Here is a 13,466-nt window from a genome sequence, read left to right on the forward strand (position 1 = left end):
CAGGGTCTCATTTTGTCACCCAGACTGGAGTGCAGTGGTGTGATCATGGCTCACTGCAGCCTCAATCCCCCAGGCCCAACCAGTTCTCCCAGCTCAGCCTCCCAAGAAACTGGGACCTCAGGTACGTGCCACCACCCCAAGCTAATTAAAAAAAAAAAAAAAAAAGAAAAATTGGCCGGGTGCAGTGGCTCATGCCTGTAATCCCAGCACTATGAGAGGCCAAGGTGGGTGGATCACTTGAGGTTAGGAGTTTGAGACCAGCCTGGGCAACATGGTGAAACCCCATCTCTACTAAAATACAAAAAAAATTAGCCAGGTGTGGTGGTGGGCACCTGTAAACCCAACTACTCAGGAGGCTGAGGCAAGAGAATTGCTTGAACCTGGGAGGCAGAGGTTGCAGTGAGCTGAGATCGTGCCACTGCACTCCAGCCTGGGTGACAAAGTGAGACTCCGACTCAAAACCAAAAGAATGGCTGTGTCTTACAATACACAGGAGATCTCAGGGCAGAAAGAATGAACATTTACTTAGCACTTGTTAAGTACCAGCACTGTTCAAAAAGTTTCCTTATATGTATTATCTCATTTAATCTTCACCCAACCCTGCAAGGTAGATACTGTGATCATTCCCATTTTACAGATACGGAAATGGTGGCAAACGGAGGTTAAGCAACCTGTTCAAGTAAGAGGTGAGGCCAAGAATTGGACCTGGGTAGTCTGGCTTGAGAGCTGAGTATCTACTTATGATACTTAGAATGTCTACTTATGCTCTCACACAGTGCTGCAAATCTCTGATTCTGAACCAGTGGGTCCCTGTCCACCCCCATTGGCCTTGTCTTAGTCTGGCCCCGTATATAGCCAGAGCCCTTCCATATTTGGAGCTGTGCTAGCTACTGAATTATGTCCCCTACCACCACCAATTCACATGTTGAAGCCCTAACCCCTAATGTGATGGTATTTGGAGACAGGGCCTTTGGGAGGTGATATGGTTTAGATGAGGTCACAAGGGTGGGGCCCTCATGACAGGATTAGTGCCCTTAGAAGAAGAGACACCAGAGAGCTTGCACTCTCTTTCTCTCTCTCCCATGTGAGAACATAGTGAGAAGGCAGATTCTGCAAACCAGGAAGAGGCCCCTTACCAGAACCTAACCATGCTGGCACCTCGATCTTGGACTTCCAGCCTCCAGGATGGTGAGAAAGAAAATTTCTGTTGTTTAGGCCACCCACACTATGGTATTTTGGTAGGGTAGCTCAAGCTGACTATGACAGGCAGGGTCTGAGGGACCATCCCGGGGCTTAACCCCTCTCACGGGCCACGCCCATTCTCACCCATTCTCAGGTTCACCTGGGGCCTAGGTGTGGGGCGTGGCCTGAAGGGAATCCTGGAGGATCCAGAGTGGCAGCTCCCCTCCCATGTGAGGGGGACTCTGCTGAGGTGTAGCCTGGTGTCTCCTGGAATGTACTGAGACTGGCCCAGCATTGTGGGATTCAGAAAAAAATGAATGGAAGCATGTGCTTGGGAGAAGACAAAGCAGGAATTCCAGGTGATGGAGCCTGGAGGCAGACAGGGAGGGGCGTGAGGTCCAAGTCAAACACTGGTTCATGGAGAACTTAGGCGGCAGGGGCAGGAGAGGCTCCCAGGCAGGACCAGGCAGAGGCAGGGAGACCTTGGGTCTATCATGAGAGGCCCTCAGCTGAGTGCATGAGGAGGAGAAATAGGCTGGGCTGAGACTTACGCTGCCAAACTGAACCCCTTTCTCAGTCCTGCCCTCTCCCTACAGAGTGGGGCAAAGCCCTTCCCAGGACTCACAGGGCCTGATTAATTTCAGCTTTGCCCATAACTAGCCATCTCCCCTTGTCAGGTAATTTCTTTATGAGCATTACCTTGGAGTTGGTCAGCTGTTCCCTAGCACTAACACATCATGATTTCTACATGAGTGAGGCACCCCATCTTTTCACTCTTTCCAGACGTGTCTGCCTCTAATTCTGTGATTACAAGGTAGGGCTGAATCCAAGAACTTCCCTAACATGCCTGGCCTGCTCAGTTCTCAGAAGGTGTCAATGGAGTGACAGTTTCACAGACTTTCAGAATGTGTCCAACTTCTAGTGATTGGTGCACCTTTCCCTGACTGTCCCAAAGTCTTGGGAGGGGCTCTTGGATCAACCTATCACCTGCCACCTTAGTCATGATTTGCCCTGAGGAGTCCGCACCATGGTGGGAGCAGCCACCCAGGTCCCATCCCCAGGAAAAGGTCAGTGAGTGTCCCAGAACATGGCCTATAACCATTCACTCTTCTGAGACACTTACCTACTAAAGTCACCACCAGAATGTGATGACAAGCAGTGGATTCTCAGAAGGGACCTGTTACCCGGGGACTAACTGGGAGTTCCTCATCAGACCCTCGGAACTCATTCAAGCAGGGCCCCAGGCGTGGTCTGAGTCATGGCCCTGATGCGTGCCTGCTGAATTCATTCAGGGAGAACGCCACGGGAAGCCGCCTCAGCCCGGTGTCGGGAACACAGATGCCTTCCAGGTGTCGGAAAGTTCTACCAGTCATCCTTAAGACTTGTTAGACCTACTTAAGCTCACAGGAACATGAAGTTCACAAAACACTTTCCAACCTTGGATGAAATGCATTTTCCATCTTAGCCAAGACATAGCAAGATTCAGTCATCTTTATTTCTACCTGATGATTCCTTGAACAATCACGTTAACTACTTTTTTTTTAGCCTCCAAAAGAGAAATAGCAGAGGGGAAAAATGCTGCTTTTCTTACCTCCAAACTCTCCTATTTTAATCAGTTCCAAAATTATAGTTTGGGGTGGGGAGCATGTTTAAAGCACCTGAAATAGCTATTATTTATTGAGTATTCGAAATTCCTTGCATGTGTTGGTTTAATCCCCTACAACAATCCTATTAGGCAGGTGTTATTATTATCCCCATTTTACAGATGAGAAAACTGAGACATAGAAAAGTTAAATAATTTGCCCAGGATGATACAGCTTACAGATCTGGGATTTAAACCCAGCTCTTTGAACCCTGGCTGTCAATAGTGGAAAGAATTGTCTGTTCTTTGTAAGTGAAGTTGATGGTGACAATTCTATCAGCAGGTTGTGTGTTCTGAGGTGTTTCTTCCAGCAATAGGGATATCTTTTTTTTTTTTTTTTTTTGAGATGGAGTCTCGCTGTTGCCCAGGCTGGAGTGCAGTGGCATGATCTCTGCTCACTGCAAGCTCCGCCTCCTGGGTTCAAGTGATTCTGATTCTCATGCCTCAGCCTCCCAAGTAGCTGTGATTACAGCCTCACGCCACCATGCTCTGCTAATTTTTGTATTTTTAGTAGAGACAGGGTTTCACCATGTTGCCCAGGCTGGTCTTCAACTCCTGACCTCAAGAGATCTGCCCATCTCAACCTCCCAAAGTGCTGGGATTACAGGCATGAGTCACCGTGTCTGGCCCCAGAGGGGATATCTTTAAGTGATTCACCTATACTCACTTGCCTAGTCTCATTCATGAAGAGTAACTCATGTTTTTCAGATGTCTGGCAAATGGTTTAGGTTTCCTTGGGTGATCATGTATAGAAAGAGACTGATGGCCCCCCCCAGGGCAGAGATGATAAGCACTTACAAAGAGCTCTCAAAGCAGAGTATCCTGAGGAAGGTAACACCGTACCCCATGGCTCCTGGGGTCTGAAATAAATGAGAATGCTGACACATGACTGAAGTCACAGAGTCCGCCTTCTAAAATCATTCTACTCTGTGAGGTGCAGCAAGTTAATAGCATGTTAGAGTTCTAGTGGAAAAGAAAATGAAAAACCATCCAAACGGGGCTGCAAGTATGAAACATGTGTAACAAAAGCAGCTTAAAACCTTGTGTCTGGGTGACCGCTCTCTGGTTCAATATCCATTTCTGAAATTTCAGTGTCTGTTTCCTCCACTGGACTGTGAGTGAGATCATAGAGAACTTTGCTTCCTCTTACTTGGCACTGAATTCTAGAGCATTTTAAGTGCCCTTAATATTTGTTGGATAAATGAATGGTTAAGAATAGGCCAAGCGTGGTGGCTCATGCCTGTAATCCCAGCACTTTGGGAGGCTGAGGTGGGCAGATCACCTGAGGTCAGGAGTTCAAGACCAGCCTGGCCAACATGGTGAAACCTCATCTCTACTAAAAATACAAAAATTAGCCGGGCGTGGTGGCATGTGCCTGTAATCCCAGCTACTTGGATGGCTGAGGCAAGAAAATTGCTTGAACCTGGGAGGCGGGGGTTGCAGTGAGCCCAGATCTTGCCACTGCACTCCAGCCTAGGCAACAGTGTGAGACTCCATCTCAAAAAAAAAGGGTAAAAAAAATTATAGGCAAAGGGCAGTCATAGCTGGTTTTTTTGAGAAGGATAAAGATACACGCAAATAGATGATTTTAAAAATCAATTAAATGTTCCACAGATAGAAGATGCAGATTACAAAATCTGGCTACTAATTCCACTCATGTGAGTGTGCACACCTTGTTGCAATGTGACTTTGCTACTCTACTCTTCAAAAGTAGAGTCTATTTTTCTTCCTGTTAAATGTGGGTTGGCCTGTCACTTGCTTTGGCCAAGAGAATGTGAGAGAAATGATGTTGGGTGGAATTCATTTCTGCGGGAGGCCCTGCAGCTCCATGACCTTGGAATGCTGCCCTGAGACTGTCCTGTAAGGAAACCAGTGCCGGCCTCCTGGGGGATGAGAGCCCATGTGGAGGAGAGCAAGGCGGCCCAGCCAATAGCAGTATCCACTGCCAGTCCTGTCAGGAAACCACACTGGACCTTCCAGCCCAACCAATCCTTTTTTTTTTTTTTTTTTTTTGAGACGGAGTCTCACTCTGTTGCCCAGGCTGGAGTGCAGTGGCCGGATCTCAGCTCACTGCAAGCTCCGCCTCCTGGGTTTACGCCATTCTCCTGCCTCAGCCTCCCGCGTAGCTGGGACTACAGGTGCCCGCCACCTCGCCCAGCTAGTTTTTTTGTACTTTTTAGTAGAGACGGGGTTTCACCGTGTTCGCCAGGATGGTCTCGATCTCCTGACCTCATGATCCGCCCGTCTCGGCCTCCCAAAGTGCTGGGATTACAGGCTTGAGCCACCACGCCCGGCCCCAACCAATCCTTAAATGGACTTGAGTGGCATGAAAGAGCATGAGAAAGCCAGGGAAAACCAGCAGAGAGCCAACCCCCAGCACACAGACCCATGAGAACTACGAAACTGCTGCTCTTCAAGAGCCCACCAGTTTTGTGGTAGTTTGCTAAAGTTGCTCAGCCTTGGTGCTCCAGACATCTTAGATTGGAGAGTTCTGACTGTGGGGGCTGCCCTGCTTACTGTCCAATGTTCAGCAGCAGCTTTGGCCTCCTCCTGCCAGATACAGTAGCACCCCACCCCCTCCTGTCAAGATAATCCAAATGTTTCCAGACATTAGCAAATGTCCCCTGGGGGAAAAACACAAGTGACCCAAACCTTATTGATGTTCCCTTCAAATCCTTGAATAATCAATTGTGAATTTGGGGCAGAGTTGAAAAAAATGTTTTTGCCCCTTGGTCCCTAGACATCTCCCACTGGGTGGTCTGGATGAACTCAGCTAGTGTGTCTGGAACCAACACTGCATTCTCAGATAAATCTGGCCAGTGCTTTTGTCCAGGTAGGCAAAAAGCCCTGCCTCCTTTTACGGGACTGCTCGGTAAACCCAGGTTTTAGCTTCCTAGGGCTGTATAACTAACTACCACAAACTGGGTGGCAAAAAGCAACAGAAATTTATTCTTTCACAGTTCTCGTGTCCAAAAAGTCTAAAATCAAGTTGTCATCAAGCCATGGTCCCTTGAAGGTTCCAGGGAAGACTCTTCTCTTGCCCCTTCCTAGTTTTTGGTGGCTGCTGGCAATTTTTGCCATGTCTCTGCTTGCCATTGCATCACCCCGATCTCTGTCTCTGTCTTCCCACCGCCATTTTTTCTCTGTGTGTCTCTGTGGCTCTGTCTTCCCTTTTTAAAAGGATACCAGTCATTGAATTAGGACCCAACCTGTCAGAGGTGTTTGAACCGAAGTGACTCCAGCTTGAATACGGGCTGGGTAAACTAAGGCTGAGACCGACTGGACTGCATTCCCAGGAGGTTAGACATTCTTAGTCACAGGATGAGACAGGAGGCACAAAATACAGGTCACAAAGACCCTGCTGATAAAACAGGATGCCGTGAAGAAGTAGCCAAAGCCCACGAAAACCAAGATGGCAATGAAAGTGACCTCTGATTGTCCTCATGGCTCATATGCTAATTATAATGTGTTAGGTGCCAAAAGACACTCTCACCAGCACCATGACGGTTTACCAATGCCATGGCAACATTTGGAAGTTACCCTATATAATCTAAAAATAGGAGAGACCAGGAAATCTCTGCCCTTTTCCCAGAAAACTCATAAATTATCCATTCCTTGTGTAGCATATAATCAATAATAAGTATACTCAGGCGAGTAGGCCACACCGCTGCTCTGCCATTCTTTTACTTTCTTGATAAACTTGCTCTCACTTACTCTATGAACTTGCCCCAAATTCTTTCCTGTGTGAGATTCAAGAACCCTCTCTTGGGGTCTGGACTGGAACCCCTTTTCCGTAACAATCCAACAACCTAATCCAATATGAACTCCTTCACTAATTATACCTGCAGAAATCCTGTTTCTAAATACGGTCGCATTCTGAGGCTCCAGGCAGACATGGATTTGGGGGACACTATTCAACCGTGTATACACTCCATGAGCTGATTGGCTTGTGGTGACTGTGCCATTCTCCTGGTCATTGTCCCTGCCCGGTGCTCTACAGACCTGTCCCCAGCCCAGCCGATGCTAGGGCAGAGTTGATGCTAGGGCAGAGCTGATGACAGAGCAGAGGGGCTGCTTTGTCTCCCAGGCAGGGGCGGAGCTTTGCTGCTCCCGGGTGTCCTCCGCCCCCTTCCCCTTCCTTCCACCTCCCTCCTGCTGGCTCTCAGCACAGCCGTGTGATTGCAACCATCAAAGGAGGCCTCCCTGCTGAGGAGAGGGTATATCTAAGTGCGGGTTCCTGGACAGATTTTTATCTGTTGCTTTGCTGCCTTTCTTTACATTGTGTTCATAAGAGACCACAATTCCCCATTTGTATACACATCGTTGCAATTTGCTTTCATTATGAGGTAGAAAACATCTACTTGCATTTTCCTCCCCACCCCTCAACTCCTACATCTTTTAGGAAAAAAAAACAAACAAACAAACTCTATTTCAAGCTACAGTGCATACCATAATGTGATTATTGATGTTTCTCTCCCTGGAAATGCCTTCTTGGCTTTCCATTTCTCTTCCCTGCCAAGCACACTTGACCCGTGGTAATGTAAAGGTTACAACAGCAATGATAAATCTCTTCCCCGCCGTCTCACTCGCCTGAAGTGCCCAGGTTCATGAGGTGAGGACGGCATGAGGAGGAGAATGCAGGGAAGATAGAGGAAAGAGAGAAAAGCAAAAGGTTCATAAATACAACCGCAGGGCTCTTAGCCTCCAAGCAGAACTGCAGATGAGATTTGTTAAACCAAAAAAAGCCCTTGGGAAACACAGAAACAGGAGCTTTCAAATATCTAAAAGCTCGGATTTAATGACCCAAAGACCAAATGTAGGTGAAGAAAAGTACTTTTCTTTGGGCTATGAGCTAATCCAGTGGTTGATGGCGTATACCAGGAAATTTTGAGACTATTATTATAACTAACAACTAACTTTTAATCTTTGAAAGACATTTGCACAAAATGGCCGGGCGCGGTGGCTCAAGCCTGTAATCCCAGCACTTTGGGAGGCCGAGACGGGCGGATCACGAGGTCAGAAGATCGAGACCATCCTGGCGAATACGGTGAAACCCTGTCTCTACTAAAAAATACAAAAAACTAGCCGGGCATGGTGGCGGGCACCTGTAGTCCCAGCTACTCTGGAGGCTGAGGCAGGAGAATGGCATGAACCCGGGAGGCGGAGCTTGCAGTGAGCTGAGATCGCGCCACTGCACTCCAGCCTGGGCGGCAGAGCAAGACTCCGTCTCAAAAAAAAAAAAAAAAAAAAAAAAAGAAAGACATTTACACAAAATACCATTCATTTTCCTCACCAGCATTTAACATACTGGTATAAGTCAAATTACTTTGCAGATGAATGTTTAGGACATACAGCGTGTCTCATTTTTGGCAAAACACTGGAATCACCTGGGATTCTGATTTAATTGGTCAAGAGCGAAGCCCAAGCATCAGTGGATTTTAAAGGCTCCCCAGGTGATACTAACGGGCAGCTAGAATTCAGAACTACTGGTATAAAAAGTCAGAACTTTCCATGATCATTAGTGCCCAGAATACTTACTAGTAAGCAGCAAAACGTGACCACATCTATTATAGGGCTCTACCAACATTTCTTGCATTACGACTGAATACTTTTCCTAGTAGATGGGTTATTTTTCAAAATGGCAGCCCAGGAGCTTGGAAAGAGTGGATTCTGTTGTGTCAAATCCTCAATTTTTATGGTGCCGGATCTCAGAGCAGGGAATGGTGACTGCCTGAACCTTCCACAGGGCAAGTTCCCTTCCCAAGTTTCTCCTCCTGCTTTGTATACCTCCTGCTTTGACTTGCCCACCTGCCTCTGGGGCTTCCTCATGGGCTTCTTATTCCTCCATCCCTTTATACCCTCATCCTGTATATGGAACATAAAACAGTAATAGCGAATCTCAGTTCTTAAAAGAACACATGTCAAGCTTCTCTTCTGGCTAAAATGTGGGTATAATATTTTGGTTTACTGTGAGAGTAAAATTAGGAAATATGCGTTGAATGCTCAGAGGCAAATAAGCAAGGGTGGGAAACATACAAAGAGGTTCAGCGTGTAGATCCTCAAGGATATTACCAGGGTAGGAAAACTATAGCCCACAGGCCAAATCTGTTCCCTCACCTGTTTTTGTAAATAAAGTTTTATTGGTACACAACTATGCTTTTTTTTAAAAAAAAAAAAAGCATATTATCTATGACAGACGTAAATAGTTGTGGCCTATTTTTGCATCTGGCCTGCAAAGGCTAAAATACTATCTGGCCCCTTTTAGAAAAATGTTTGCTAACATTGATCTAGATAAACCAACCACAAAAACAATAGATAGAAAAAGGGAGATAGATAGATAGATAGATAGATAGATAGATAGATAGATAGATAGATGTCTCCATCAATCTTTCTTTTTTTTTTTTTTTTTTTTTTGAGATGGAGTCTCGCTCTGCCGCCCAGGCTGGAGTGCAGTGGCCGGATCTCAGCTCACTGCAAGCTCCGCCTCCCAGGTTTACGCCATTCTCCTGCCTCAGCCTCCCGAGTAGCTGGGACTACAGGCGCCCACCACCGCGCCCGGCTAGTTTTTTGTATTTTTTTAGTAGAGACGGGGTTTCACCGTGTTAGCCAGGATGGTCTCGATCTCCTGACCTTGTGATCCACCCGTCTCGGCCTCCCAAAGTGCTGGGATTACAGGCTTGAGCCACCGCGCCCGGCCAATCTTTCAACAAATATTTACGTTGCAGGCACTGTGCCAGGTTCTAGGGGATGTTTGTGTGAATCAGAGAGGGCTCCTGCGCCCTGTGAGGCCCACAGTCTACTGAACTTGTCATCAATCCTGAGCAATGAATAACCACCGAAAGAGAGGCCTGTTCATCAAGATCAAAGGAGATGAGAATGTTTGAGGCTGGACAGACCCATGGGTAACTGGAATCTCACCTGTGAACCTCACGGGTGGTTTCTAAGCTGAATGGGATAAAGATGAGGAAGGGGAGACTTTGATAAGGTTGGAATGAAGAAGTAGGAAAGTCCAGGCCATGGTCAAGGGCCAGCAAACGCCAGTCTGGCTGCCTCCCAGGTACACTGGAGTGGTAAGGGGAAGAATGGCTTTCTTTGTTCACCACTGAACGTCCATACCAGAGCTGATGTTTTGTAAGGGTGTGGACGATGTTTGTGTTATTTATTTACTTCCATCTCTAGCATTAAGCAAAATGCCTGGCATATGTAGGTGCCTGAAGAATATTATCTAAAGAATTAAAGAATAGATGAGTAATGGGTATCTTAAATGTTAGGCTAGATATGCTGTAAGTCAGGTAAGCATTTCAACCATGGTAAAATAATGTCTGATGTTTATTGTTTATTTACATATTTACTTATTTTTGTGACAGGATTTCACTCTGTCACCCAAGCTGGAGTGCAGTGGTGCAATCATAGCTGACTGCAGCCACAAACTCCCGGGCTCCAGCAATTCCTCCACTCTGGCCTCTCGAGTAACTGGGACTACAGGCATAAGCCACCATGCCCAGCCAATTTTTCCATTTTTTTGTAGAGATGAAGTCTCACTCTGTTGCTCAGGCTTGTCTCAAACTCCTGGCCTCGAGCAATCCTCCTGCCTCACCCTCCCAAAGTGCTGAGATTGCAGGCATGAGCCACCACCACGCTCAGCCTGTTACTTTAAACAAAGTAATAGATGGGAGATAAGAAAGCCTTCATGCTTATGAACAACTCCTCTATAATGAAACTTCTACAAGCATTACATTCTTTAACTCTCTCTGTCATCCTTTTGCTTTACAGATGATGAAATTGAGTTTCAGAGAGGTTAAGCAACTGGCCAAGGTTATACAGCAAGAAAATGGCAGAGCTGGAACTCAACAAGTCTTTTTTTAAATCTCAAACTCAAGGCTATCATTACACTTCCACGCCTACCACTCATTTTCATACCATGCTTTCAAGAACTCTCAGGCTCCTCACAGCCCCCATAAGGGCACTGTGACCAATTTAGTAGCATTGAGGATCAAAAGCACAGACTCCCTACCTAGCCTCACCCTGAGCAGTTCTCATTTTCTCTCCCTTACCTATTGAGTTTCCTGGTTTTATCCAAACAAGAGCTCTTGGAGGAACAAAAAAGAATTTGAAATCACTGTACTGGACCATACTACTTCCTAAAACAAAGCCAGGGGGTATGGCTTCCAGCCTGAACTCCACCACCAAGGTGCTGTGGGATCACTGTCAGCCACTTCTCCTTCCTTCCTACCCATGGAAGGTTGGACAACAATACTGACATCCTATCACACTTTCTTTACTTTCCAGAGAGATCAAGATGAAATGAAAAGCTTATTTAATGGATGGCAGTGGCTGGATCACCTTGGATAAAATTCTAGATAAAGCTTAACTCCATTGACAGCAGCAAATTAGGGGAGTATAATTAGTTACTGAACAGAGTTCAGGAAATCGTCATTGCTGGGTGATTTGGCTGATGCCTGCTAATAGCATCTAAAATTAGGACTCTAGAAGCAAATATGAGCCATCTTTTGGCCTTACCTCATAGTAACCAGCACATGACAGAATATAGGGATATTAATAAACAGTCCACAGGGGTATAGCCACTTACCAAGAGAGATGTAACACATGAATATACTGCTTCTTAAAGAATTCATAGCTGGAAACAATGCCACTCTCATTCATGGCTTGACCATTCTTATACCAAGTTACCTCTGGCTTGGGCTGACCTGACGATAAAGAAAGAAAAATATCCTTATTAGTTTAGGTATTTTTAGGAAAAAAAAAAAACCCATAAAGCTATGAACAAGGATGGACAGTAAGCAACAGGGATGAGGATGATGGATTATGTTAGGTGAGGAATTGAAAAGGCTTCTTCTTGCTGATACAAATAAACACATTATTCAGTAGACACAATTGAGCATGTTATGTACCTAAGATGGTGCTGTGCTGATGGGTGGGATACAAAATGAAAAATGCTACCCCTAATCTCAACGTGCTATTAGGAAAAATTTTCCAATACTTGGAAATAAGGCAAATATATGAATAGTATCTTTTTTCAATGTCATATGAAGGCAAAGGCCCATCCAAGCATGGTCTTCGGTCATATACTTTGTTTCACTCAGTGATAACTACTGATTTAAAGTGAAGTTATATGTTAATTTGTAGGTTTTTATCCAATAGAAATGCAAATAATTTCCATCTAGGAGAAAACATAACCCTGTAAGTTAGCGTTTATTGCTGTGTAGGTCATTAACCAATGCTACACCTAACCCAGCAGTTTTACCCCAACATTCCTTTATTAAATTGCCTATACATACCTAGCTCCTCAGACCTTAATAGTTTCCAGTTTCTTTTCTAATTAATAAGTTGAATAAAGTCTTTAAAATGTGTATGTCTTTTCTGCATGGGAATCACTTTACCTTTTTGAAAATTATACTTTAATAGTGCTGAAAGTTAGTGTGTTAGTTATGGTACAAAAGAGAGGAGAACAAAGTAGATTTGCAATTACCGCTTTCTTCCTGAGGATGAAGAGTTTGGAATGTAGGCTTCCCAGACTGATGCTATGCATATATTACTGATATCATCAAAGAAATTGACCTACACTTTCTCCCTTAGAAGAGATTCATCCTTTCCTGGTGTTCAGTAATGGGACATGATCTTAATGGGCTAATCCGGTAAAACCTCCAGGAATTTCATCTACCCCTTAGGATTTTTCCCTCGTGTTATAGAGCAGGAAGGTTTCCATTGTGTTCCAAAGAGCTTTCTCATTAGCCTTCATGTCACTGAAAATATGTGCAAATGTGCTATATATGCAGGAAGGAAAGCCTGGTATTTGGAAACAATATACCATTCTTAATCTGTCTTAGGAATATTCTTGTATTTTTGTCTTATTTATTGCATGATTTTTGGCAAGCAACTGCAGAGACCACTAAGATGAGAACCCCATGTTCTGGCCAGGCACGGTGGCCCATGCCTATAATCCCAGCACTTTGGGAGGCCGAGGCAGATGGGTGGATCACTCGAGTCTAGGTGTTTAAGACCAGTCTGGGCAACATGGCAAAACCTCATCTCTACAAAAAATACAAAAGTTATTTGGGTGTGGTGGTGTGCACCTGTAGTCTCAGCTACCCAGGAGGCTAAGACAGGGGGATGACCTGAGCCTGTGTGGTCGAGGCTGAAGGGAGCTGTAATCATGACTGTGCCACTGCACTCCAGCCTGGGAGACAGAGTGAGACACTGTCTCAAAAAAAAAAAAAGAAAGAAAAAGGAACTCCATAGAAAGAGGAAAGACAAAAGAAGTACAGAGGGAAGAAAAAGTCCGTTAGAACTGCACCTGCACCGTGAGCAGGACCTGAAAATGCTGAGTCCTCCTCCCTCCCTCCCTCTCTGTGTCTCCCAGCTAGGCTGCCGCTGTGCTCATGCCATGAATGTGCTTTTTTTTTTGGCAACTGTGGATTTTTCCTCCTTGCCTTCTCCTTCAGGTAAATGCCTGAGTAGTGACCCTGGGGCTTGGAACAGATAGACCTGCATGCAAGGATAAGTCCTCCAGCAGCTGCATGGCTGAGCCTCTTACGGGCATTTGCCTATAAAAAGACACCAAAAAATGGGCTTCCCTGAAAAACCATCAAGGGGTTTCTGATCATAATTCATTTCTGCCTGT

The 13,466-nt window shown here is 45.5% G+C and overlaps 1 protein-coding gene across 6 annotated transcripts in view; it reads right to left on the reverse strand.

The window, feature by feature from the left end:
* Nucleotides 1-13,466, reverse strand: part of ALPK2 (alpha kinase 2) — a 146,799-nt gene that overhangs the window by 112,760 nt on the left and 20,573 nt on the right. For all 6 annotated transcript variants that reach the window (XM_003914418.5, XM_017951794.3, XM_017951792.3 and 3 more), the window contains exon 3: nucleotides 11,415-11,532. In XM_003914418.5, coding sequence (XP_003914467.3) covers nucleotides 11,415-11,532 — 118 coding nt within the window. The remainder of the gene's footprint in view (nucleotides 1-11,414; nucleotides 11,533-13,466) is intronic.

The sequence above is a fragment of the Papio anubis genome, chromosome 19 (assembly GCF_008728515.1).
Source record: "Papio anubis isolate 15944 chromosome 19, Panubis1.0, whole genome shotgun sequence".
Taxonomy (NCBI): Eukaryota; Metazoa; Chordata; class Mammalia; order Primates; family Cercopithecidae; genus Papio; species Papio anubis.